This window comes from Oryx dammah, unplaced genomic scaffold (genome assembly GCF_014754425.2).
Source record: "Oryx dammah isolate SB20612 unplaced genomic scaffold, SCBI_Odam_1.1 HiC_scaffold_15, whole genome shotgun sequence".
NCBI lineage: Eukaryota > Metazoa > Chordata > Mammalia > Artiodactyla > Bovidae > Oryx > Oryx dammah.
The window spans coordinates 38720754-38748222 of NW_024070199.1; the positions used below are offsets into that span (position 1 = coordinate 38720754).

Below are 27469 nucleotides of genomic sequence, written 5' to 3' on the forward strand. Positions count from 1 at the left end.
CCCCCCGGGCTTTGAGCAGGACAGGAGGTGACAGCCTGCTCCTCAGAGGACCTGTTGTCATTCACCGCCCGACTCCCTCCTGCGTGTGAAACAGCACTTCCCTTCCTTTGTTAGGGGACAGAAAAATGGGAAGACCTTTTATTGACCCCCTTGGAACTTAGAGATGAGTCTAGGAGAAGAGGTATTCAAGTATCAGGGCGACCTGAAGACAAAGAAAAGCCAGCTGCAAGGGCCTCCCCGCTGGCTCAGCGGTAAAGAATCCGCCTGCCAATGCAGGGGAAATGGGTTCGATCCCTGGGTCGGGAAGATCCCCTGGAGGAGGGCATGGCAACCCACTCCAGTATTCTTGCCTGGAGAATCCCATGGACAGGGGAGCCTGGCGGGCTACAGTCCATGGGGTTGCCAAACAGTCAGACTAAACCACAACCAGCTGCAAGTCCTATAAAATCAGCTGCCATGAGGTCAGTGCGGCCCTCACCCTCCGCACCCACTAGGGCGCTGCAGAAGGAAAGTGGGTCAGCAGTGGGTGGCCCCCGGGTGGGGGAGGGGAGGCAGGGCCCTGGGGAGCCCTCCGTGGAGTGCTGCCCCCTCCTGTGCTGGCAGGGTCCTTAGGGATCATCTAGCCCCACCCCTCATTTTGCAGATCAGGCAACTGAGGCCCAGAGAGGTGGAGTGACTTGCTCAGCGTCCCACAGCTAGGTAGTGGCAGAGCCAGTGAGGTCAGGAGACCACTCCTGCCTGAGCCAGACAGCCAGTGCCCTCCATGGAAGCCACCGGAAAAGGCTCCAGTGGCTCCTACCCACCCGAAGCCCCTGCTGAGCCATAGAGTGAGTAATCAAGTGTAAGAAAGCCCCTCCCACCCCCGGAGGTTCCCTGGTGGGTGGGAAGCACCCCCACGGGGCTCTCTGGGGGGCTCTCATCCAGGGCACATCCACCCCTCCTGACAGGCAGATTGGGGGCTGGTGTTGGTCCCTGGGGAAAAGGCGGAAGTCTTTTCTCAAAAAAGGCAGGGGGTTCCCCAGAAGCTGGGTCCCACCGAACACTGATGGTGATCAGGTCAAGTCAGGTCAGGTCCTGCCCAGAGTTTTGATCAGCTCATGCTATGTTGATCAGACATTTGTACTGGATGCCAGGATTTAAAAACCGGGGGCGTTTGTGTCGAGTTCAGTATTTCTAGATTCGGCCCTTGCATTAGGCGTTTGAGTTTGCAGCCCTTGATTTTTCTTCTCTCACAAGTGCCAGACACTCAAAACCCAGCAGGAAAAAGCCAGTTGCCATGAGTCTGTTCCCACCACAGCCTCTCCTGACAGGTTAGGGAAGAGGTTCCAGGCTCCCACTTGTCGGGAGGCAGAGAGGACTCGGCACAGGGCTGGCAGGGTTGCCTCTGTCCGCACGACCTCCCCCCAATCCCCAGCCCCAAGCACGGGCGTCCTGAGGACAGAGCTTGCAGGCCAGCTGGGGGTCAGGGCCCCCACATCACACGCCCCTTCTCCAGGTCCAGGCACATGGTGGGGGTCCCTGCACCTCCAGCTGTGGGCAGGAGCTGGGGGGTGGGGGTCGGGGTGGGCAGGGAGGCCTGAGACCCTGGGCTCAAAAGGGCGCTTGGTGGGGCCATTCAGGGTCACAGCTGGAGGGAGGTGGGAAGAAACAGCGCGGGAGAAAAGCAGCCAGGAGCTCAGTTTTGGCTCCTCTGCTGGAGGGAAGGGCGGAAGGAGAAACAGGCCGGGCCTGCAGGCCTTGGTTCCTAGTCCTGGAGCAGGAAATGGCTCAGGGGCATCAGGCCAGTGCCTGAGTGCCAAAGAAGTGCCAAGGACAGGAGGGGGGGCGGGTAGTGGGGCCGGAGAAGGGTCCCTGCGGACGCCCATCCCCGGACATTCACGCCCAGCCTCTGTCCTCTCTCCTGCTCCCTGCCACTGCCCCCCGCCGCCTCCCCGGACCACGTAGGATGCCTACTCGGAAATCGCCTACCTCTTTGCCGAGTTTTTCCGAGACCTGGACATTGTGCCGTCAGACATCATCGCCGGCCTGGTGCTGCTCCGGCAGCGGCAGCGGGCTAAGCGCAATGCTGTGCTGGACGAGGTGAGCCCACACGCGGGTCACATCCCCACTCTGCCCTCCACCGAGGCTGTCCCTGCCACCCCCGGGTTCCACGCTCCCCTCCCTGCCCCAGCTCACCCTCAGCTAGCCGCCCAGGGTCCCTGCTCAAGCTGCTTCCCTCTGCAGGGCCCAGAGGCTGTCTCCACCCATCTACCGTCTAAGCACAGGGGCCCCACGACCCACCCAGCTCTGTGCTCTGGCCTCTGCGCTTGCCTCATCACCCGCCCCCCTGCAACTCACCAGTCCTAGCTGGGGTCTCCCAGCATCTCGTATAAAATATGTTTTCTCCTGGCCTGGGCCGGCTCCCTCCCCCAGCATGGATGCTTTGGGTGGAAGGGAAGCAACTGGAAATATGAGGAGACCTTGGATTTGGAAAGCGGGCCGGGTCGTGGAAGAGCTAGAAACCACACACCTCTTTGGGGTCTCAGGGCCTTGGGAGGCAGACAGAATGCAGAGCCGGGGCCCGGACCCCTTTCTCGGCCGTGCGGCTGCGCCCGGGGCAGCCACCCTCACGTGCTTGTCTTCCAGGCCAACAACGACATCCTGGCCTTCCTGTCTGGCATGCCGGTGACCCGAAACACCAAGTACCTCGACCTCAAAAGCTCGGTGAGTCAGGACCACCCCCAGCACGCGCCGGGTCCCTCCCTCCTTCTGCTGGGCTCACCCGAGCAGACTGCCTGCCCTCGGCCCCTGAGGTGCTGGCTGTACCTGCTCCACTGTGGGTCCCGCCTCGGCTCTCCAAGCAGCCCCCTTCCTCCCAAACACACTCTGACCTGCCCCCCTCCACATTGCTCTGGTTCTACAGGCAAACCCCTTCCTTGAATCTGCTCCACTGAGCTCAGAATGTTTGGACCTGGCCTCCTGAGATTGTCAACTACTTCCAGGGGCTGAGCTGCTGTTATTCTTGCCATGGTTGTTATTGTTATAAAAGGCAGCAAGACGTAGCACTTGGTTTCCAAGGTTTTTTTTTTTTTTGAGTAGCAGGAGCTCTTCTTAAGTGCCTTTAGTAGAAAATCTGGCGTTGTGTGTCCCAGTGAAGGAGGGGCTGGTCCTAGGCTAGGGGAGCCCCTCACCCAGGGCTGGAACTGCAGCCAGACAGCAGACCCTGCGCTGGAGCAAAGGGATTTAATGTGTGGCTCCCCACCGGGGGCTGTGACCTTGAGCGAGTCCCTGACCCCACTGAGCCTATTCCTTCAGCGGAAGCGGTGCTGGGCCTGCCTTCCACCCAGAGCCCTGGTGGGGAGGGGATGAGTGAACACCGGTGCCCGTCAGGACAGCGTTAGAAAGGATTCGGCCTTCACATCTGACTCCCCTGGAAACGCCGTTTCTCCATCGCGCCACCATCCCCCACCGCCCGGCCCCACCCCGCTCTACAAAGTGGGCGGGCATTTGCATCCCTTCTCCAAACAGCCCATCCATAGCAGGCCCCCCGGGTGCCCGTCCCCGCCTCCCTCGGGGATGCCCGCCCGGCTCGCTCTCCCCTGCGGAGGGGCAGGGCGGGGGTGGGGCCGCCGAGCCCCCAGGTGCCAGAGCCCCGCCCTCCGGAGCGAGCCAGAGGTTAATTACCTCCTCCTGCGCCTTCCTGAAGAGCAGACCGAGCGGCCCGGGACGGTTCCACCCCTCTGGGCTCCGATTAAGGTGCTGCTTATTTCACTTCACGAGATGACTAATCACCGTCTTTAACTTTTACAAGGTGACTAATTCCCTCTAAGTGCAGGAGTCCCCCAGCGCCTGGGGCGCCCCGGACTGGGGAGAAGAGGCTTCCCTGGGACGCGTGTGCCTCCCGCCTGACTCCCTGGCCAGTCTGGCTGATAACAGCAGCCACCGGCCTCAGACACCGGCTTTCAAACCGGCGCCTTTCTCAGAACCATCCCCACTGCCCCAGATGCCCTTGAGTCAAGCCAGGGTCTCCCTGAGTGCGGAGCAGGGCGGGGGTGATTGGTCTGGCCCCCAGCATGTCTGCATCTCCAGGGCCGGCCCTGCTGTTCCTGGCCTGGGCATCCTGCTCCGAGGGGAGGGTCCAGGCCTCTCCGGGTTCAATTGCCCTTCCCGGGGCCGGATGGCCAAGGCGGGTGATTGTGTCTCTCACCTCTCCCTCTCTTCCCTTCTTGGGAAACCGGCAAGGAAATCGATCCAGTGCTCTGAGTGTTTTTCTGTCCCCAAATCATTAATTCTGAGATTGGAGCAACAGGACAGGTCTCGGGAGGTTTCGTGCCCTGGTTGCATGCAGTTAATTAGGGAAATGCAGTTATCATCTGGAGGCGTGTTCCCTCCTCCACGCTGGGTGGGGGTGGCGTGGTCTGCAGCCTGTGGGGAGGGCAGCTCCCGCCTCCATCGCCTCCACGGGGGTGGAGCCCGCGGGCGCGGGCGCCGAGGCTACAGGCGGGAAGGGCAGGAGGTGACCCTCCTCTGCCTCTTCTCTTCCAGCACGAGATGCTCCGTTATAAGGAGGTCTGCTATTACATGCTCTTCGCCCTGGCTGCCTACGGCTGGCCCATGTACCTGATGCGGAAACCTGCCTGCGGCCTCTGCCAGCTGGCCAGGTCCTGCTCGTGAGTACCCTGGCCTTCTCCCCGCCCACCCATGGCGAGTGCAGAAGGGCTGAGGTCACAATGCCGGGCCAGCCCATGGTGGGGCAGGGTCTCCCTAAACCACTGGGCCTGCCACCATGCCCCCTGCGGCCCACGCTGCTGCTCTTCTGCACCATCTCTGGGCCTGGACCTTTCTGGTTCTGCGTTATCCTGGCTGGGGTTTTGGAATCACAGTTTGTGGGTTTGAACCCATATTTTGTCACTTTCAGAGTCAGGCAAGTCAGCATACCTCTGCAAGCCTCAGTTTCCTTATCTGTGAAATGGGGATGGTAACACATACCTCCTGGAGCTGTTCTGAGAGGCTGAAATGAACCCAGCATCTGGCTAGCATGCCACTTCCTTCCCCCTACCCCTCATCTCCCTCCCTACCCCCTCTCAACCGCTCCCCTCTGCCCACATCCTCCCTTCCCCCAACTCCCTCCTGTGCTCTGCCTTTCTGGAAGAAAGGCCTTTCTGGGTAGAGACCCAATCCAAAGAAGCCTCTGGAAAGGCAGCAAGAAGGCCTTTTGTGAAAGGCTCCAATCCTCTTCACAAGGAGTTGGCAAGACCTCAGCTGGGTGCCGCCCTTGGCCAACTGCGGGGGCGGGGGTGGGGGGGCGGCCGGGGTGGACTCTGCCTTCCTAAGTGGGCCAGAGGAGGGCTTGGCTCCATGAGGGCCCCTCCCCTTCTCTGGCATCTCCACCTTCTGCCCAAGCCTGGCAGAAGGAGGATGGTTGCCCGGGTTCCCTGTTTCAGACAGGCTGGCATGGTGGGCGGGCAGCTTCTGTCCACCACACCCCTGCCCTCGGGGCCCACAGCAGCCACCCGCTCCTTCAGTGTCCTTTCCCCAGAAAGCCGGGGGGCTCTCTGGGTTGTCGTCACCATCCCCCAGTGACTGATAGAGCCAACCAGGACACCCCACGCCCCTCCCTGTCTCTGCCAGCCCACAGACAGCATCCTTGGAAGCCCTGCGGCCACTGAGAGGTCCTGAGGGGTCCTGAGACCTGGGATGCCACAGCCCTGCTCCCCTACTCACTGGCAGGGCAGGGACATCACTTGCACAGGCAGGCCTCTCCTGCCAGCAGGAGCTTTCAGAAGCTGGGACGGGGCGGGGGCGGTGTCCCTGGCGGTCTGGGCATCTGAGGGGCTCCGCCAACAGGGGCAAGGCTGCATTCATATCAGCTTCTCAGAGCTGCCAGAAGAGGCAGCAGAAAGACCTCAGACCCGGGAGTGCCCAGCTGGGTCCCTGCTGAGAAGAGCCGGGTGCTGGAAGGTGGAGAAGAGGCGGGCCTGAAGTCTCAGCCTACAGCCCAGAGGGTCAGGCTCCCTTCTCTGAGCCCAGCCTGTCCACAGCAGCCCAGGTTCCCAGCACGGGCTAGATGAAGGACTGTCCACCTGCTTCAGGCCCAGGCCTGTCACCTGGAGTGGTTTTGCCATCCCATGCAGAGCATGGCAAGCCAGGCCTGCCTATGCCCCCTGGCAACCCTGGGGACACCCCCATTCAGCCCCAGCCCTGCCCTGGACATGTGGTTGGTCTCCTGTGGGCAGGAGAGGCCCTGACAAAGGCCAAGCAAGTGCTCAGGGCTCCCATGGCCTTTGACCCCCTCAGCACCCAGCCTCCTCTAGGTGGGAGTGCTGGCCTCAAAGGTGCCATGGGCCCTTCCCTCCCAGGCTGCTGGCCCTGCCGCTCTCGTGGTTCCCCAAGCCCCCAGATCACTGACTCGGGGGCTGTCCTCTCCCTGGTGGCTGCTGTGTGCCAGGCTCTTTCTGCATCTTGGGCCTCTGATCTCACCCTAGCCTTGTGAAGTAGCTATCGGCACCTGCCGCCCAGGCTGTCGCAGTCAGGAAGGGCCACCAGAGCAAGGGTTCCAGCTCGGGTCTCTGTCTCCCAGGCCACACTGGCAGTCACATGCTCAGTGCTGGAGGGCCAGGCTGAGGTTGGAGAGCGGTGATAGCTGCCTGAAAATGAGGGCCTGGCTCACAGACCCAGAGCTATGTCCACCTGGACCAGCAGTGGCAGGGGAGAGGGGAAGGGTCTCCCAGAGTAAATGGAGGTGGTTGCCCACCCCAGGCCTTCTTGCTTCTAAGACGTGGCTTGACCCTGGGTTTTCCCATGGAGGCCTCTTTCCGTTGGGAGGTCTGCATCAGTCCCTCAGGGGCTGCTGCAGTTAAGACAGACCTCTCCGCATCACCTAAATTTAGGATTCTTAGTAAAATCTTAGCCATCAGATCAGGAAAGCAGACGGTGGCTGCAGCCACGAAATCAAAAACGCTTGCTTCTTGGAAGAAAAGCTATGATAAACCTAGACAGCATATTAAAAAGTAGAGACATTACCTTGCCAACAAAGGTCCATCTAGTCAAAGCTATGGTTTTTCCAGTAGTCATGTATGGATGTGAACGTTGGACCATAAAAAAGGCTGAGCACTGAAGAATTGATGCTTTTGAACTGTGGTGTTGGAGAAGACTCTTGAGAGTTCCTTGGACTGAAAGATCAAACCGCTCAATCCTAAAGGAAATGAACCCTGACAATTCAGTGGAAGGACTGATGCTGAAGCTCCAATACTTTGGCTACCTGATACAAAGAACCAACTCATTAGAGAAGACCTTGATGCTGGGCAGGATTGAAGGCAGGAGGAGAAGTGGACGACAGAGGATGAGATGGTTGGATGGCATGACCAACTTGATGGACATGAGTTTGAGCAAGCTCCAGGAGATGGTGAAGGACAGGGAAGCCTGGCATGCTGCAGTCCATGGGGTCGCAAAGAGTCAGACACAACTGAGCGACTGAATGGCAACAGTAAAGCGGGCAGATTTGGGTCACATGCTTTCTGGGTCCCTGAGTCCCATATGTTGGGCGCTCGCTCCCTCTGGTGGCCCAAGGAGTAACTGCACCCAGGCTGGGCGCCCTGCTCAGCAGCTCACCCATTCATTTTTGGGGAGATAGTCCTGGATGTTCTTTGGAAGGAATGATGCTAAAGCTGAAACTCCAGTACTTTGGCCACCTCATGCGAAGAGTTGACTCATTGGAAAAGACTCTGATGCTGGGAGGGATTGGGGGCAGGAGGAAAAAGGGACGACAGAGGATGAGATGGCCGGATGGCATCACCAACTCAATGGACATGAGTTTGAGTGAACTCCGGGAGTTGGTGATGGAATTCATGGGGTCGCAAAGAGTCAGACACGACTGAGCGACTGAACTGAACTGAACTGAACTGTGTTGCGGGCAATGCCAAAGAATGTTCAAACTACCCCACTATTGCACTTATTTCACATGCTAGCAAGGTAATGCTCAAAATCATTCAAACTAGGCTTCACCAGTGTGTAAAGTGAGAAATTCCAGACGTACAAGCTGGATTTAGAAAGGGCAGAGGAACCAGAGATCAAATTGCCAACATCTTCTGGATCATAGGAAAAGCAAGAGAATTCCAAAAAAATCTACTTCTGCTTCATTGACTACACTAAAGCCTTTGATTATGTGGATCACAACAAACTGTGGAAAATTCTTCAAGAGATGGGAATACCAGACCATCTTACCTGCCTCCTAAGAAACCTTTATGCAGGTCAAGAAGCAACAGTTAGAACCAGACATGGAATAATGGACTGGTTCCAGATTGGGAAAGGAGTATGTCAAGGGTGTATATTGTCACCCTGTTTATTTAACTTATATGCTGAGTACATCATGAGAAATGTCGGGCTGGATGAAGTGCAAGCTGGAATCAAGATTGCCGGGAGAAATATCAGTAACCTCAGATATGCAGATGATACCACCGTTATGGCAGAAAGCAAAGAGGAACTAAAGAGCCTATTGATGAAGGTTAAAGAGGAGGGTGGAAAAGTTGGCTTAAAACTCAACATTCAAAAAACTAAGATCATGGCATCTGGTTCCATCACTTCATGGCAAATAGATGGGGGGAAAATGGAAATAGTGACAGACTTTATTTTCTTCGGCTCCAAAATCACTACGGACTGTGACTGCAGCCACGAAATTAAAAGGCACTTGCACCTTAGAAAAACAGCTATACAAACCTAGACAGAGTAGTACAAAGCAGAGATATCACTTTGCCGACAAAGGTCCATAGCTTTGACTATGGTTTTCCCAGTGGTCATGTATAGATGTGAGAGTTTGACCGTAAAGAAGGCTGAGTGCTGAAGAACTGATGCTTTTGAACTGTGGTGTTAGAGAAGACTCTTGAGAGTCCCATGGACTCCAAGGAGATCAAACCAGTCACTCCTAAAGGAAATCAGCCCTGTATATTCACTGGAAGGACTGCTGCTAAAGCGGAAGCTCCAATACTTTGGCCACCTGGTGTGAAGTGCCGACTCACTGGAAAACACTCTGACGCTGGGAAAGACTGAGGAGGGTAGGAAGAGAAAGGGGCAACAGAAGATGAGATGGATGGTATCATCGACTCAATGGACATGAGTTTGAGCAAACTCCGAGAGATTGTGAAGGACAGGGAAGCCTGGCGTGCTGTAGTTCATGGGCTCGAAAAGAGTCAGACACGACTGAACGACTGAGCAACAACTGTGTTTTGGTGCTGGGGAGGCACAGACAAAGAAATGCAGTGCTTTGGAGCACAGGAGTATTTTGGAGAAAAATTGAGCTGACTGTGTGGTCAAACTGGGGAACACTGGGCAGGGGCTAGCTGTCATATGAGGTGGCCCCAAGAGGATCTCACAGCAGTATAAAGTGCGCAGAGGCCTCAAGAAGTGAGGGATCCGGCCACACAGTATCCAGGAGGAGAATGTTCCAGGTTGAGGGAACAGCAGTGCAGAGATGCTGAGGCAGGAATGTATCCCCAGTGGATCCAAGAGGAATGGGAGGCAACAGGCCAGAGAACGGAGCCAGATGGAGCTGGGCCCTTGGTGCTTGCTCGGACTCTGGCGTTTATACTGGGCAGAAAGGGCAGCATTGGAAGGTGTTGAGTGCAGTGGTGTGGCTCATCTTATATCTTTTTTAAAAAATAATTTTATTTATTTATTTATTTTTGGCTGCCCTGGGTTTTAGTTGCTGTAGCTGTGGAGCATGGGGGCTGTTCTTCCTTGCCGTATGCAGGCTTCTCATTGAAGTGGCTTTTCTTGTTGCAGAGCATGGGCTTGATAGTTGCGGTTCCCGGGCTCTACAGCACAGGCTCAATAGTTGTGGGCTCATGGCGTTAGTTGGTCCAACGCACGTGGGATCTTCCCAGACAAGGGATCGAACCCGTGTCTCCTGCATTGGCAGGCAGATTCTTTACCACTGAGCCACCAGGGATGCCGCCTCATCTTTTATCATAAAAGGTCACTGGCTAAGAATGTAAGGGGTGGCTGTGAGTGAGGAGGACCAGTTGGGAGCCCCTGTGACACTCTGAGGCAGGGAGGCAGGAATAAGGTGGCTTGGAGCAGGGCGGGGGGATGGGGGCAAGAAACGGAAAGCATTTGGCATCTGGATGTGAATTTGAAGGCACAGCTGATGGATGTGCTGACCGATGATATGGGATATGAGGTGGGTTGAGGACCTGCTGGCTCTAAGCGTGGGCTGAACGCCCAGGGGTGGGCGTGGGGGACTGTTGAAGCACAGGGGCTAGGCCCTTGGGATCTGGGGCTGAGGGAACTGCAATCCTGGGGGACATCTGGGAGGAGGGTTTTCATAGGCGGTTGAATGCAAGCAGTTCTGGGGGGCTCTTTGGCACTCAGGTGGTATTTAAAGCCCAAGAGTGGGTGAGGCCCTGGGAGCTCGTGTCATTAGAAAGAAGAGGAGGTCCAGGGCTGACCTCTGGTCTCAGTGAGAAGACACAGATGAGGAGAAGCAGCCCAGGAGAGGGGTGCCTCCCGCCGAATGGAGAGAGTAAAAGGGGGCGGGAGAGACCCCCTGGGTCACGTGTTGTCAAGAGGCCGAATAAGGCGAGGACTGGGGAACGGGCTGGAGAGCTTTGCAAGGGAGGCTCTGAGAGAGGGCGTGGGGCTGGCTGCAAGACCAGGTTCCCGAGAGGATGGCGGGGACCGTGGCTCCATCGGGGTCCCGGGCGCTGAGCCCCCTGCCACCCGCCCAGGTGCTGCTTGTGCCCCGCCCGGCCCCGGTTCGCCCCCGGAGTCACAATTGAGGAAGACAACTGCTGCGGCTGCAACGCCATCGCCATTCGACGCCACTTCCTGGACGAGAACATGACCGCGGTGGACATCGTCTACACCTCCTGCCACGACGCGGTGAGGGTCCAGGCGGGCTGGTCCACAGCCTCCCTGCAGCCTGGGTCCTGTATAGGCTGCAGGGGGCAGGCGGGGCCGCCCTCGGTGGCAGGAGCCCTTGGCCTGGCTGGCATCGCTCCCCTAGGTGGGCACACCAGAGCTGGGCCACCTCCTTCTCCCCACATCCTGGCCTGTGCCCACTCTGGAGCTAGGAAGTGGACCCCAGCCCTGCACCTGCTGTTGGGGCTTCCTGGCTCCAGCCTTTGGGGGAAGGAATTGAGGGACACGGAGAGGCACTGGGGAGGGGAGTACGGCAGGCAGGACCTGGTACTCAGGGCGCCCGAGTCAGCGGAGTTGGGAGGGCAGGGCGGGCTGGGTCCTGGGCTGGGAGGAAGCTACTGTGACCCTTGCAGGCCTCAGGGGCTCAGGGGCCAGTGGAGCCAGAGTCTCGGGCCGAAGGAGACCTGCCCCCGTCACTTCCCCGCATCCGGCCCCAGTACAGGGGCCGCTGTGGCTCACGCGCTGCCCTCTTGCCAGGTCTATGAAACCCCCTTCTACGTGGCGGTGGACCACGACAAGAAGAAGGTGGTGATCAGTATCCGGGGAACCCTGTCCCCCAAGGTACGCCGCCCAGGGACCCCGCCCGACCCCGGGCCCCCTCACAGCCCCTGGGGGCGCCCACCTCCTTCTCCCTGTTCTCAGTCCCACGCCTCACCGTCCTCCCTGCCCCCCAGGACGCCCTGACAGACCTGACCGGTGACGCCGAGCGCCTCCCCGTGGAGGGCCACCACGGCACCTGGCTGGGACACAAGGTACACCCACCCGCTCTCGTGGGCCCCCGGGGGCCCCCAGGTTTCTCCTCTCTGCTGCCAGCAGGCAGGCCTGGCCCGTGGTTGGGGCAGGGGCTCCTCCGGAGTCGCTCCTCTCACCAAGAGAGAGATGGTCAGAGTGGTGTGGATCAGTCTGGAACGTCCACTGGCCCCCACCTGCCAGGACCCCCAAGCCCTGCACAGCCCAGACCCTGTCCCACAAGAGAGAGCTCAAGGAGGCAACAGAGAAGGGATATCACTGGTTCCTCTTAGACCCACAATCCCGCTGAGCCTCAGTTTTCTCATCTGTGAAATGGAAATGATGTGATCAAGTGTCCACCAGCACCCCCAGCCCCCCGCCAGGTTGTCCTGAGGACCCAAGAGGGACGCGAGCGGGACGGGGTTGCTGAGCTTCCCATCACTGGTCTCACTGGTCCCTGATGGGCCCTCGTGCCTCCCCATGATAGTGACACCCACCTCCCACCTCTGTTCCTCCTCACCCAGGGGATGGTCCTCTCGGCTGAGTACATCAAGAAGAAGCTGGAGCAGGAGATGGTCCTGTCCCAGGCCTTTGGGCGAGACCTGGTAAGGGGTTTTTCATGCTGCAAGCCCTCCCGCGAGGCGACAGGCTGGGGACAGAATGGGTGAATGATGGCGCCCTCACCACCCCACCCCCAGAAGCCGGACTCGGACACTCTCCTTCCATCCCAGGCCCCCAGCCCTCTCCTTGCTGCTCAGTCTTTCCCACGCCCTCTGGCCCTTTCTTCTTTGGTACCAGCTCCTCTTGGACACCTCTGCTCAGCCCCACCCACATTATGGTGCCGGGCACCCGAGGCACAAAGATGGCTCAGGTCCTGGGCTTCTGAGATGCTGAGCAGAAAGAACACAGAATGTGATTGCAGAGCAGATAGAAGGGGCACTGCTGTGGTTGGATTGATCTGAGCCCGGCCCACTGCTCACCCCTCCCTGTGCAGGCAGGCAGCTCCCGAGGGGCTCCCAATTGCCCTTCCCAAAGCCAAGCTGTCCCTGGGCTCAGGAGACCTGGTCCAGCTGTTGGGGCCCAGGGATGGGAGCAGGTGACCACATGGTCATAATAGAGCGTAATCACTCATATAAAGATCTGTCCCGGGGGCAGGCTTCCTTGGTGGCTCAGCGGTACAGGATCCACCTGCCAATGCAGGAGACCCAGGCTCAATCCCTGAGTCAGGAAGCTCCCCTGGAGAAGGAAATGGCAACCCACTCCAGTATTCTTGCCTAGGAAACCCCATGGATAGCGGAGCCTGGTTGGGTACAGTCCATGGAGTCTCAAAGAGTCAGACACAACTTAACTGAACAACAGCAACAATCCCAGGTACAGACGCAATGTCTTGGAGGGAGTTAGCCTCTCCTGGAAAATCAGGAGGGGCTTCTCCAAGGAGAAGGCTTCTCCTCTGTGCAAGGTTTTGAAGGATGAGTAGGAGTTTGTTAAATAGCCTCTCTAAGAAGTTGCTCCATGGGCGTCTAGCCTGGCTCTTCCTGTGCCCAGCACAGCACAGATGTGATCCCAGGCCTCTGGGGAGTGCCCTCTGCCTCCCTGGGGTCAGCCTGGCAGCAGCTGGGCGCTCAGGGCTGCTCTCCACCCCCAGGGCCGCGGAACCAAACACTACGGCCTGATTGTGGTGGGCCACTCCCTGGGTGCGGGCACCGCCGCCATCCTCTCCTTCCTCCTGAGACCCCAGTACCCAACCCTCAAGTGCTTTGCCTACTCCCCCCCAGGGGGCCTGCTGAGGTAAGCGGTCCAGGGGGCGCTTGGCTGGGGCTGGTGGGGCCAAGAGTGGGCAGTGGGGGGAGCTGGCTTGGGCCGGGGGCTGCCCTGGGCAGGCTGGTATCTGGTCATGGGGAACCTGGGGATGGGCTGCAGCGTGGAAGCAGGCACTCTGTCAAATGCCAGGCCCACACTGGGATCCAGCCCCAGCAAAGCCTTGCTGACAGGGGAGGCGGGGCAGGGACCCCAGCCCTACTCCCCATGGGGGTCTTTTTTTTTTTTTAATTTCTTTATTTGGCTGTGCCAGGTCTTAGCTGTGGCACTGGAGGTCTTTGCGCTTCCTTGTGGCCTGCGAGATTTTTTTAGTTGCCGCATGTGGGATCTGGTTCCTGACCAGGGATCGAACCCAGGCCCCCCTGCCTTGGGAGCATGGAGCCCTAGCCACTGGACCACCAGGGAAGTCTCTCCCCAGAGGGTCTCGAGTCAAGAAACTGGCTCCAGGAATGCTGGAGCAGAGCCCCCCCAGGAAACACACTTCGCCCCTCCCCTGCCTTAGCGCCCCCTTGGCTTCCCTTGCAGCGAGGATGCCATGGAGTACTCCAAGGAGTTTGTGACGGCTGTGGTTCTGGGCAAAGACCTTGTTCCCAGGCAAGTTGCTCCCTCTCTCCCCCGGCCTAGTCTGGGCTGTCCTCCCCCTCAGGCCCTCACCCAGGTGGCCCATCTTTCTCATTGAGATTCCCGCCTCCTCGAGGGACCCCAGAACCCCCACCACTCGTGTCCAGGGTGAGAGGACAAGGTGGGCCCGGCCTGCTCCGCCCCCCTTCCTGGCCTCACTTCCTGGCTGGGCCCTGCTGAGCTGCAGGCCCTCCTCCACCCACCCCGTGACCCTGATGGACCGGTCTCCTTGTTCCTGGGGCTCCAGCTGCCCCTCACCCCCACCTCCCCATCCCTGGCCAGCCCCGGCTGACGTTCTGTCTTGCTCCCTTCCCCAGGATTGGCCTCTCCCAGCTGGAAGGTTTCCGCAGACAGCTCCTAGATGTCCTGCAGCGAAGCACCAAGCCCAAAGTGAGCTCGCTCCCCTCTCTCCCACCTGGGCACCGACCTCCTGCTGGCCACCCACCCCCCCCCTCAGCACAAAGCACGTGAGGCCCCCGCTGTGGGAGGCCAGACTGGGGTGTGACTGGTGTCTCGGGGACCTCAGGCTCATAGACTCAGCATCTCCGTGCTCCCCCTAGCTGCCCCCTGCCTGTCCTTGTGCAGATGGGGAAACTGAGCCCCACAGTGGGCAAGGGGCTCGCTTTTGCTCACACAGCCAGTTGTAACACAGTCAGGACTGGGGCTGAGGACTCCTGAGTCCTGGCCCCTGGGCCCAGAGCCACCTGCAGTCAGGCCAAAGCCGTCCCGAGGTTCAGTGGTCCCGTGTGACTGAAAGTCCTCCTCCAAAGCCCACCGCGGTCCCCCAGGCTCAGGGAGGCTGGAGTTCACCTGCAGAGGGGACCTGGGGGCAGTGGGTTCTGCTTTTGCCTGCAGCTGAGAGGAGAGGGCCAGCCCTTCCTAACCCCCCCTCAGGCCCGTGTAGGGCAGGACACTGGGGGCTTCTCCCGTAGCAAGCTGGCATTCAATGTGCTAAGCCAAAGGTGGGCAGGCTGTGGCCAGGCACCCCAAGGCAGGCAGGGCCTCTGTGTCCTGAGGCCAGCCCTCACTCCACTCACCGTCTCAGCCCAGGTGGGACCATTCCCAGCTTTGGTGCCCAGGACCTCTGGCAGGCAGGGCTCTGGGCCAGGTACCAGGTGCTAGGGTGGGCAGGCAGCAGAGCTTTAGGAGGAGCCTGCTTCTAGGATGTGGAGCTGCCCCTCCCAGGCACTCGTCTGGCCCAGGAGGCAGTGGAGGGGACCCAAAGCTGACCTGGCCGAGTGGATGCAGCTGGCCTGAACTTCAGGGTCTGTTCTGCCTCTGACTTGCAGCCTAGAGCAAGTCCCCTTCCTTCACTGGGCCTGTTTCCCATCACTTCACAAAGGGTTGACTGGTCTTGCAGCCCCAAAATTCAGCCATCCCACGCCAGCTGTCCCTGGCACCTTTTGGCCATCATGGCCGCCAAGCACTCCAGCCCCTGCCTCTTCAGTGGGCACTGCCCTTCCCCTGCCCCCTCCCAGCTCCCCCGTCACCTGTAAACCCTTCTTCTGAGCACTTCCCCAGCTGGCCGGCGCTGCTCAGCCCTGACCCCGCCTCTCCCCTTGTCCCCACAGTGGCGAATCATTGTGGGGGCCACCAAATGCATCCCCAAGTCAGAGCTGCCCGAGGAGGTGGAGGTGACCACCCTGGCCAGCACGCGGCTCTGGACTCACCCCAGCGACCTGACCATCGCCCTGTCAGCCAGCACTCCCCTCTACCCCCCCGGCCGCATCATTCACGTGGTCCACAACCACCCAGCGGAGCAGTGCTGGTAAGTGGTGCCTGGGACCCAGGCCACTGGGAGGGGGCAGCGGCCGTGGCGGGGGCAGGGGATGTGCCGACCTTCACTTGGTCACCAAGGCTGGGCAGTGACGGCCCAGGGCCCCCACCATGGGGCTGCCCCAGCCTTGGGCCCGGGACATGGAATGACTGGCCAGCCCATGCCCCCAGCGTCAGCTCTTCCCTGCTGTTCCCCCAGGACAGCTCTCCCCACTTGCGTCCATTTAAAAGCAAATGCCGTGGAGGGTCACCCTAAGGCCCTGGCTGGCCCACACCTCAGCTGTCAGTTGGCATCACTGCTGGGATCAGCTGGCAGTCAGCTGGTGGGGGCAGGAGAGAGAAGAGGAAGGGGGCCATCAGAGAGACTTCTCCCACCTCGCTCCCCCAACTCCGCTCTCTCAGAGGGTTGGACTGTGAGATGGGACCCTGCCCCAGGGGTGGAGCAGGAATGGCTGAGACCACAACTGATCAAAGACTGTGAGGGTCAGTACTGAGGCCCCAGGTCAGCCTCTCTGGCTCCGTTTGGCAAAGACGTTCCTGGCGCGGGTGGGGAGCAAGGAGCCCAGGAACACAGCCCGGCTGGCCCAGCCAGGCAAGGGGTCTCCAAATCCACCCAGGGCCGAGAGCAGGGCCAGGGGCCTGGGGGCCAAGGCCGGGCTGCCCCCCACGCCCCCGGCTTCCCTCTTGCCCCTGTACCCCTCAGCTGCTGTGAGCAGGAGGAGCCCACATACTTCGCCATCTGGGGCGACAACAAGGCCTTCAACGAGGTGATCATCTCGCCGGCCATGCTGCACGAGCACCTCCCCTACGTGGTCATGGAGGGGCTCAACAAGGTGAGCTGTGGCCCACCGCCCCCCCCCCCAGCTGGCCGGGCCCGTCTCCACATCACACACAGAAGCGTGCACTCCCTGGACACCCAGTGGGCCAGGGAGCCCCTTCGTGTCCTGGCCGCCACACCCGACTCTGTCTACACCACCGTGTGGTCCTGAGGTGTGAGGGTCTAGAAGATGCGTGAGGACCTGTCCCTGAAGCAGGCTGGGCTCAGAAACCCCAAAGCCACCTGGTGCTGGGCGGATACACAGCCAAGCAGGGGCTGCCTTGGCCATCTCCCGGCCATGGAACGGCCGACCACAGGGAGGCTCTAATCTGGCCCGTGTGTGGGGCGAGGCTCCATCACAGGGCCTGTCCCTGGCCTTCCTGGAGGAGCGGGGACCTCGTAGGAAGGACGGTGGGCCCGGCTGACCCCATGAAGGTCTACTGGGCCTGAGAGGCCTGGCCTGCCACCCTGCGCCCACACATGATTGTCACCCCTCAGCCACTGCCCGCTTCCCCGTCCCATCCCCAGGTGCTGGAGAACTACAACAAGGGGAAGACCGCCCTGCTGTCCGCTGCGAAGGTCATGGTGAGCCCCACAGAGGTGGACCTGACCCCCGAGCTCATCTTCCAGCAGCAGCCGCTGCCCACGGGGCCACCCGTGCCTGCCGGCCTGGCCCTGGAGCTGCCCGCCGCAGACCACCGAAACAGCAGCATCCGGTCAGTGCTGTCCCCCACCCCAGAGAGGGCGTGCAGGGGCCCCAAGCGTGCCTTCAGAGCGTGAATGCTTGTGGACCTTCGTATACACATCCTGGGCCCTCGTATGTTCACACAGCTCTGTCCGTGTGCATAGAAGGATTGCCCCCCTGTTTGGGGTCGCTCCTGCTCTGCCCTCCACTGCCCCTCAGCCTGCTACCACTGAAGCCCACATGAGCCAGTGGGTGTCTAGGGATGCATACACCCCCAGTCACAAACACAGATTCACTCATTAGCCGTTTAGACCCAAACAGGTGGACACCCGTGCACTTACACAGAAACACACACATCTGTCGTCGTTCAGTCAGTCAGTCGTGTCCAGCTCTGTGACTCCCTGGACCGTAGCACGCCAGGCTTCCCTGTCCTTTACCATCTCCTGGAGCTTGCTCAAACTCATGTCCATTGAGTCAGTGATGCCATCCGACCATCTCATCTTTTTTCGTCCCTTTCTCCTCCTACCTTCAATCTTTCCCAGCATCAGGGTCTTTTTCAGTGAGTTGGCTCTTTCCATCATGTATTAAAGCTTCCACGTGTATATACTTGTGTTTACGGATAGTAGCTCTGAGTGTACAGAGCTGCATACAGACAGACTCACATATAGGACACATCAAGACAGCCAACACACTTCTATGTACACAGGGATACACTTGCACAGGCAGCCATGCGTGTAAATGAGGGATGCACTGTGCCCAGACCCAGCCACTCAGATACCTGGACCGGCTGACACGCAACTGCCTGGTATGCACGCTGCACACAGAAACAGAGGTGTGCACACACCCCGCTTTCATGCACACTCTTTGGGGGCTCTGAGGCAGTACCTCTTGAGGCGGGTGGGGCTCCTCTTTCCTCTCTGGGACCCTTCCTTCCCAGGTGGCAGATCTGGCCCCAAGCTGTTGAGAAGGGTGCTGGCGGCTTCCCGGCCCTTGGTGGGCACACCTGGACGTCTCTCCCTGCTGCTGAGCAGACGGGGGAGCCAGTGTCCATGCAGCCACAGTAACCGCTGCCTCCCCATCCCTGGTCCTTCAGTCACTCCCTGCAGGCCGGTGTGCGGAGCCCGGGGCTCTGGGGCCCCATCCAGCAAAGGGCTACACCCCGTGGGAGAGGTGGGAGGGGGAGGGACCCGAGGGTGAGGAAGGAAGTGACAACAGCTCAGAAAGGACCCCCTCTAGGTGCTGGCCCAGAGGTGCTGGACCCAGTAGATGTGGCTCTCAGCTGTGCCGCCTCCCTCCCTGCCTTCCCTCCTTCCCCCTCTCTCCTTAACCTTTGCCCCCAGGGACCTGGGGCAGCCAGTCTCTCTGGGCCTCAGCCTCCTGTCTCTACCGTGAGACGGGCACCAGTGCCCCCCACCACCACAGCTGCCCAACTCGGCCCTGCATCAACCCTCCTGTCTTCTATCTTGGGGTCTCCTGAGCTGGTTTTAAAAATGAGGGTTCCCTGTCCCCAGACCGTTCAACTACCTTCCCCTCCTCCCCTCCCCAAGTTCCCTCCAGCCAGAGGAGCTGGGGGTGGGTCTCCCCACCCCTCTGAGTCTCACCCTTCCCTGCCCCACCTGCAGGAGCAAGTCCCAGTCTGAGATGAGCCTGGAGGGCTTCTCGGAGGGGCGGCTGCTCTCCCCCGTGGCCGTGGCCTCGGCGGCCCGCCAGGACCCAGTGGAGCTGCTGCTGCTGTCTACCCAGGAGAGGCTGGCGGCCGAGCTGCAGGCGCGGCGGGCGCCGCTGGCCACCATGGAGAGTCTGTCGGACACGGAGTCTCTGTACAGCTTCGACTCGCGCCGCTCCTCCGGCTTCCGCAGCATCCGCGGCTCGCCTAGCCTCCACGCCGTGCTGGAGCGCGACGAGGGCCACCTCTTCTACATCGACCCGGCCATCCCCGAGGAGAACCCATCCCTGAGCTCGCGCACCGAGCTGCTGGCAGCCGACAGCCTGTCCAAACACTCACAGGACACGCAGCCCCTGGAGGCCACCCTGGGTAGTGGGGGCGTCACTCCCGAGCGGCCCCCCAGCGTGGCGGCCAACGAGGAGCCGGAGGAAGGGGGCGGAGGGGCAGCCCCCCGCAGCGGAGAGCTGGCGCTGCAGGAGGGGCGCCTGGGGGACTCGCCCAGCCCGCAGGTGCTGGAGTTCGCCGAGTTCATCGACAGCCTCTTCAACTTGGACAGCAAGAGCAGTTCCTTCCAGGACCTCTACTGCATGGTGGTGCCCGAGAGCCCCACCAGCGACTACGCCGAGGGCCCCAAGTCCCCCAGCCAGCAGGAGATCCTGCTCCGAGCCCAGTTCGAGCCCAATCTGGTGCCCAAGCCCCCACGGCTCTTTGCTGGCTCAGCCGACCCCTCCTCGGGCATCTCGACGTCACCCTCCTTCCCACTCAGCTCCTCGGGCGAGCTCATGGACCTGACCCCCACGGGCCTCAGCAGCCAGGAGTGCCTGGCAGTGGACAAGGTCCGGACTTCCACCCCGGCTGGCCGCGGGGCCAGCCCCACCAAGCAGGACGACCTGGTCATCTCGGCACGCTAGCAGCACCCAGGAGTGGCTACCGACCGTGGCCTGGGCCAGAGCAGGTGGCTCCTTCGGGCTCCTGGTGGCTGCCCCTCGGGCCGGGCAGCTATGGGGAGAGGCCGCTCCTGGGCCAGTGTCGCCTCGGGCGTTGAGCACTGCTGCTGAGCTGGGGGGTCCGCCTCCCTACCTCAGCTTAGGACCCCCCCGGAGCCAAGGCAGCTGGGATCTGGGCCCTCCAGATAGGGAATGACAGGGAGGGCCGTAGAGCAGGGAGGAGGCTGCAAGCACAGCCTGCCAAAAGGGGGGAGGGGCAGGGCTGCCCTCTGCCCTCCCAGCCTGACTGCCCCCCAGCAGGGGCATCCCGGCACGCCCTATTCCAGGACAGGCCATGAGTATGCTGACTCCCCATCACTGCCCTCGGGCTGCTCTCCCAGGGCCGAGATGGAGAGCGGCCCCCTCCCCACATATTCTCATCTGTGGCCCAGGCTGGCGTCTGCCCTGGCCGCCCCGAGATCTGGTGCCTGCTGGCCAGCCCCGTGGGGTGACCCCCCCCCCCAAGGTGGCCTGCAGTGCCATGTATGTTTACAGAAGCTGCTGGGCTGGGCTCAGGAAGTGTCCTGGGCTTACAAGCCCCCCTTCCCTTGCAATCGTGTGTTCGCCGCCCCTTTCTAAGCAGGCAGGGGCCAGCCTCCACAGGGCCCAAGGCAGCCATGGGGCCTGGAGGTGGCCACCCATCTCTGCTCGATGTCCCTCATGGTGATCCCTCTGTCGATGGGTCCCAGGTACCCAGGCCTGCCTGCCCCGCCAGCCCGTTCCTTCCTGGTCTGCCCTCTACCCCCAGGATCCCGGCCACTTAAAGGGTAGAGGGCACAGGTATGACAAGCCCTGGCTACAGAGCCAGTGCCCTGGGCAGAGGAAGGCCCCACCAACCCCCCTGCCCCTCTTGATCACCTCCCCCAGGCCTTGGCACCCAAGGCCCTGGGATCTAAAACCAAACAAGCCTCCGCTCCCCGCAGCTCCCACTCCTTGGCCCCCGCCCTGGGCTCTCTCCTGGGAGCTGGGCTCTCTCCTCTCCCACCTGCCATGTCCTGTTGTCAGGAAGTGGGGCCAAGAGTAGGGTATTGTGGGACTGGCTAGAGACCCGGGAGGGCGAGAGGCTTAGCCTGAGGCCTGTACAGCCTCCACTGGAGGGGCTCCTTCCCTGCTGGGTTGGGGAAGCATGGGGGATGGGGTGGAGACCCTGCCTGTCCCTGGAGGCCCAGCAGGGGGTGGTGCATGCTGGGGGTGGGGGGCATGTGTGTGCACGTGCATGAGTGTGCGCCATCCCTAAGGACAGGGCCGGGGGTGGCTGGGGCACCCTCCACGCCCTCCCTGCCCTGCCTGCTGCCCCCAACCCCAGCCTGCCGAAACAACAGGCGGCAAACATGAGAGGCACCATGCAGCGGGGGCCATGGGACGAGCTCAGCTTCTGATACATCGTCCCTCTTGTCTCACCCGCCACTCCTACCCCTGGTTTGGAAGACAGGCATGTGCCGAGGCATTGACCGCCTGCTTGTGCCTTCATCTCCTCGGAGGCATGGTCCCCCCTACTCTGGGCCCACCCACGGCCTCCCTGGGTCGCCTAGGGCTTCACTCATCAAGACCCCCATCTCACGATCACTGGTATCTGGGACCCCTGCCCACCCTGCCACGTGGAGACAGAGACCTGGGAGCTGGGCCTCCCTCACCCTCTGTGACTCCCACCTGCGTCAGTCTCCTTCACCCACCATCAATCTCCTGCCCCTGCTGGCTGGCCCCCACCCCCCCTGCACAGAAGCAAGATGGAATCAGTGGCTGTTAGAGTTTAAAAAAAAAAAGACAAATCATAAATCAGAGTAAAGTTCCAACTAGCAACCCAGCCAATAGCAGGGGGCTTGGGATCTGGCCTTTTAATTCCTCCTCCACCAGGGTGGGCCTGGGACTTCTGAGGGGGCGTGGTGCCCACCCGTGCCCAGGACTGAGCCATCAGGGACAGACTCCCCACCCCCAAGGCTGCAGCCACACAGGGTTGCAGGCTTGGGGCTGGGGCAGGCTCGGACTCAGCCCTGGACGCCCCCGGGTCAGCCCACCCCTCCCCACCTCGCCCCTGGAGGATGGGCCTGCTGCGTGTGTCTCCCTTCCTCCACGCACCACACTTGGGGGGGGTCTGAGCCACCCCCCTCAGCCCAGCTCGGCTCAGACTGACCCCCCACTCTGTCCCCCAGACCCGCAGCACAAGGTCTCCCGGACGGCACTGGCCTGTCCTCCCAGGGGCCTGGGCGACCTCCATATGCAATCAGTAGTGAGAGCTGGGCCCCACAGGCACTCATGCACTGTTCGTGCCATCCTCCCATGACTTTTTTTGTACCTAATGTATGAAAGATCCAAACTAATATTGCTGTAAAAAAGAGACATTAATATAGCTTATTCTATAAATATATCTGTATATAAAGGTTTCTGTATATTGTATAGAGCTGTGTATAAACTGGATGTAGAAGCATGCTGGCCGCCTGGAGTGACCTCTCTTCCCTGCAGGCTGGGTGGGGTGGATCTCAGTGGCAGAGTGGCGGGAGGGGACCCCCCTGAGGTCGGCTGTCACCACTGTCAATGCCCTGGTCCAGGACCATCCTTGGAGTCTCCGTGAGAGACCGGAAAACCCCTGAAGCCCCATTTGAATGGGGGCAGCTCCTTGTTGAGCCCTGCCTGTGTCAGACACGTGCCAGGGGATCTGTCTGACCACTTTAGGGCCCTTTCTCCCCCGCTGAGGGGTCTGAGACCCAGAGAGGGTAAGGAAACTGCCCAAGACCAGAGAGGATGGGGAACCAGGCAGGTCTGACAGTGCCTGCCCTTCCCCCAACCCTGACTGCTGGAAGCCAAGGGTAGGGGGTGGCCGGTTGGTGAGAGCACTGGAATGCAGGGGCCACTGGAAGTCTTTGCTGAGGGCTTCCCTGTGAAAGTGTCTAGTTGCTCAGTCATGTCTGACTCTGTGATGCCTTGGAATGTAGCCTGCCAGGCTCCCCTGTCCATGGAATTCTCCAGGCAAGTGGGTAGCCATTCCCTTCTCCAGAGGATCTTCCTGACGCAGGGATCGAACCCGGGTCTCCCACGTTGCAGGCAAGTTCTTTACTGTCTGAGCCACCAGGGAAGCCCGTCTTGGCAGCACTCAGACTGGAACTCAGGGTCTACCATCATGGAGACCTCCTAGCCCACCCTCCCTAGGGAGAGTGCAAAAGACCTGGTCAGGCCCAGGGACCCCCTTCCAGCCTGGCCTCAGGCCAGTGAGGCCTGAGGAGCGGCTGCAAGGCCAGGGTGGGCAGTCAGCCAGGCCTCCTGCCAGCCCAGTGCCCAGGTCTGCCCCCCCCACACAGCAGATGGCGCTGTTCCTCCAGCCAGTCCCGAGGGGACCTGCACCAGTGCCGCCCAGACACTGACCCAGCCAAGGTCTGACCAGACCTGGACCTTCCCCTCCCCACACTGCCCAGCCTCCCAGCTCTGAGTGCAGACTGAGGGGCTGGGGAGGATGACAGAGCGGTTCTGCCTTCCTCCAGGCCTCTTTGAACAGAGGAAACTGAGGCTGCATAAAGGTGGAAACCTTCTCAAGGGCACTCAGGCCCAGGGAGGCCTTCCCAGCCCTGGACGGTGGCCTGCTTCCACACTCGCCTAATGGTTTCCACAGGTTCTTCACACCTTGTGGTCTCATTTGGTTTGCAAATTATCCTATCAGGGGAGCAGAAGCAGAAGTTGAGGATCAGAGAGGTTCTGTGACTTGCCTGAGGTCACTCCCACAGCCAGAGTGTGGAACGGGGAGAGGCTCTCCTGAGGAGCGATGGGGAAGGACTGGAGCAGCGCCTTGCCTCCCAGACTCCACTTGGCCCCCCAGGTGGCCTGTCCCGTCTCAGCTAGGAGGGAGGCGGGAGAGAGGTGACCCTGCTTGCTCGCGAGAGGCCCCTCGCTTGCTGACTCCCTGGGTTCACGCTCATCACCCTTTGGGCCCTCCTCTCTTCCTCTGCAAAGTGGGCAGGTGCCAAGGGCTGTGTGAGTCCACAGGAGGCCCAGAGTCCTGCAGACTGCAGTAGGGAGGGTTCTGTCCACAGCGCTCCACCCTCCCCTGGGCCAGCCTCCAGCCCGTTACTCATTAACCCTCACGTCCCTGCCTCCCTTTCCCCAGGGTTGCCTGCTGAGTGGCCGCCTCTTCCTAACCCGACTGCCCCCTCAAGGGCCAGCGCTGGGCTCTGGGAACTGACCTGGAATCAGAGAAAGCCTCCTTAATCAATCACCTCCCTGGTACTTTACCTACACGGTGAGGTAGGAATTATGGGTTGACTCAGAGATGAAGGTACAGAGGACAGGCCTTACAGAATGGCTGAGCCAGCCCCAGGGACAGCTATGTCTGCGGGGCCAGCACAGAAATCTCGGTCCCTCGCTCGTGTGGCATGCTAAGGAGGGGGTACTGGCAGGGGCTCCTCTCCACAGATAGGTTCCCTCAAGGTCCTGCTTACGCAAGGCTCTCTGGGGCTCCGTCACCAGCCTCAACCTCCTTCATTATGGAGTTGGAGGGTGGCAGCCTTGACTCTTCATTGAGCCCTGGAGTCAGGGACCTTTCAGCCACCCTACTCCCCCAGCGCAGAGATGAAGATCCCTGGGGACCACAGCTCCCTCACTCACTGGTTTAGTGGAGTCAGGACGAGAACCCCCTGAGCGAGGCCAGCTCCCATGAGATGAACAGGAAGCCCTATCCCAATGCATGCATCTTCAAGGCCTGACAACCCAGCCTGAGGACTTGGGTGCTGGGGACAAAATTCACATAGCCCCATCCACCCACTGCCAGGGCAAGGCATCGCTCACGGGTGGGGACCGTCTTCTAACGGTAGACTTTTTGGGCACCACCTGGGATGTGGCAGGAAGACCTGTGGATGGGGGAGGCTTATAAAGAAGCTGATTTTCCAGGCAGCCCTGGGCAACTCCTAAAATAAATTCATTTTAAAAAATCACTCGGCGTAGGCGGGTGTCTACTTTGTCCACGGGGCGGGCCTGACCCGGGTGGGGGAGGGGGCAGAGCAGAGAATAACAATTGTCTTAAGGGAGGCTGCAGAGGGGGAAAAACCTCTGGGGTGTATCAGCTGGAAAAGAATAGGCGTCTCAGTGTGGCCCTCTCCCTCCCTCAGTCGGGCCCCTGCGGGGGGAGCGCCGGTCAGCACACACAGCTGGGGCCTCCAGCAAAATCCATTTCTATATATCTAAGAGCAACAGCTCCGAGAGCGGCCCCCGGGGGACAAAACCTCATTGTGAGGCGCCCGCCGGCCTGGGCACCCCCTCCCCCAGCCCCAGAACTGTCGTGGCATTGACCCTCCTCGGCAGGCCACCACAGGCCTGCTGACTGGGCCACATCTGGGTCTCAGGCCCCGGCCGTCCCCCCACCCCCACCAAGGCTGGCCGCTGGGGAGGAGGAGGGTGGCCTGGGTGGAAACCGCTTTGCAGGCTCTCACTGCCACCTCCACCTGGTAGCCCAGCTCGCCCCCAACCCCCCACTGTCCTCTGAGGGGCCACTGGTGCGCTGGCTAGACTGGCATCTTGATCTGCCAGTGAGTCCTCCCACCACCCCCTCCTTGGCCGCTTTTTCAGTTTTGTCATCTGTCAATCAGTCCCGAGGAAACAAAGCCTGAATAGTCACTGCAAGGACTGATGCTGAGGCTGAAGCTCCAATACAGTGGCCACCTGATGCAACGAACTGACTTCCTGGAAAAGCCCCGGATGTTGGGAGAGATAGACGGCAGGAGAAGAAGGGGGTGACAGGGGGTGAGATGGTTGGATGGCGTCATCGACTCAATGGACATGAGTTTGAGCAAGCTCCGGAAAATAGTGAAAGACAGGGAAGCCTGGTGTGCTGCAGTCCATGGGGTCCTAGAGAGTAGAGCACGACTTAGCGACTGAACAACAAGAAGAGTGGGGTGGATTTTTTTCCAGCCCCCGTGCTGTGTCTGAGGACCCAGGGAGGCTGTGAGCGGAGCCACTCTGTAGTGAGATGATTCTCTGGGTCCAGGATTCCAGAATTCCCTGCTTCTGAGGTTTCAGAGTTCTAAGATTCTGCAGTTTGAAGACACCACCCTAGTCATTCATTTATCACGTCTATTAATATTTTGAGCATCTACTGTGTGCCAAGTAGCATTCTTGGTGCTGAAGTTAGAGCACTGACCAAGCCAGAAAATACCCTTACCCTCATAGAGCTTTCATTCTTGACCAAGGAGAATGATAACAAAGAGTAGATACAAATCTTTTTTGTGGTGAGAAAGAAAGGCTAGGTAGGGGGAACTGGGCTTCCCAGGTGGTCCTAGTAGTAAAGAACCCGCCTGCCAATGCAGGAGACTTTAAGAGATGAGGATTCGATCCCTGGCTTGGGAAGATTCCCCTGAAAGGGGGCATGGCAACTCACTCCAGTATTCTTGCCTGGAGAATCCTGTGGACAGAGGAGCCTGTGGGCTACAGTCCATGGAGTTGCAAAGAGGTGGACACAATTGAGCAACTTAGCACTCACGCACACAGGGGGAATTGCTTTCAATAGGATGGCCAGTGAGGTGATGAATGAGCTGAGACTGACTACTCCGAAGGAACCAGCTCAGGGGAACCAACGTTGCAGACAGATGGAACAGCACGTGCCAAGGCCCTGTGGCAGGTGGGAGTCTGGCATGTTTGAGTGATGGCAAAGAGGACTTTTGGTGGCTGTGACTTAGCAATGGAGAGAAAAGTAGATGAGGTCAGCGTTACAGGCAGGAGCAGGTCATACGCAGCCTTGGAAACCAGGGCGGGAGTTTAGATATTGTTTTTGTTTTTTAAATTTTTATCGGAGTATGATTTACAATGTTGTGTTGGTTTCTGCTGTATAGCAAAGTGAATCAGTTATACTTGTGTATGTGTGCTAAGTCGTTTTAGTCATGTCTGACTCTTTGCAACCCTATGGACCCTAGCCCACCAGGACCCTCTGTCCATGGGATTCTCCAGGCAAGAATACTGGAGTGGGTTGCCATTTCCTCTTCCAGGGGATCTTCCCAACCCAGGGATCGAACCCGTGTCTCTTAAGTCTCCTGCGTTGACAGGCGGGCTCTTTATCACTAGCACCAACTAGGAAGTCTATCAGTTATACATACACATATATAATGCCATTTGCAGCTGCATGGATGGGCCTAGATATTGTTTTGAGTGCAAAGGGAAAGCCCAGGTTTTAGGAAAGAAGTGACATGATCTGATCTACGTTTTAAAAAGAGTGATTTGGGTGACTACCCTGGCGGTCCAGGGTTTAAGACTCTGTGTTTTCCAATGCAGGGGTACGGGGTTGGGGGGTTCCATCCCTAGTTGGGGAACTAAGATCCCACATGCTGTGTGGCATGGCCAAAGAATAAAAAGAATAAATAATAAAAACAGATAAATAAAAAGAGTGATAGGGAGGGTTATAGAGGAAATCAGTGGAGAGAGGCTGTACTGTTTGGCAGGGAAGAAACGAGAAGCGCTCACAGACAAGAAAACAGAGACAGAAGACTGGTGGATTCACTCGGGACCCT

At 59.7% G+C, this 27469-nt stretch overlaps 1 protein-coding gene across 1 annotated transcript in view; it reads left to right on the forward strand.

Moving 5' to 3' along the window:
• Window positions 1-22416, forward strand: part of DAGLA (diacylglycerol lipase alpha) — a 29226-nt gene extending 6810 nt beyond the window's left edge. Inside the window, exons 6-19 of the mRNA XM_040255987.1 lie at window positions 1945-2079; window positions 2626-2703; window positions 4525-4649; window positions 10701-10854; window positions 11371-11454; window positions 11568-11645; window positions 12147-12227; window positions 13268-13410; window positions 13966-14034; window positions 14379-14451; window positions 15633-15829; window positions 16541-16670; window positions 17183-17370; window positions 18962-22416. Coding sequence (XP_040111921.1) covers window positions 1945-2079; window positions 2626-2703; window positions 4525-4649; window positions 10701-10854; window positions 11371-11454; window positions 11568-11645; window positions 12147-12227; window positions 13268-13410; window positions 13966-14034; window positions 14379-14451; window positions 15633-15829; window positions 16541-16670; window positions 17183-17370; window positions 18962-19916 — 2490 coding nt within the window. The 3' untranslated portion in view covers window positions 19917-22416. The remainder of the gene's footprint in view (window positions 1-1944; window positions 2080-2625; window positions 2704-4524; window positions 4650-10700; window positions 10855-11370; window positions 11455-11567; window positions 11646-12146; window positions 12228-13267; window positions 13411-13965; window positions 14035-14378; window positions 14452-15632; window positions 15830-16540; window positions 16671-17182; window positions 17371-18961) is intronic.
• The last annotated feature ends 5053 nt before the right edge of the window (window positions 22417-27469 follow it).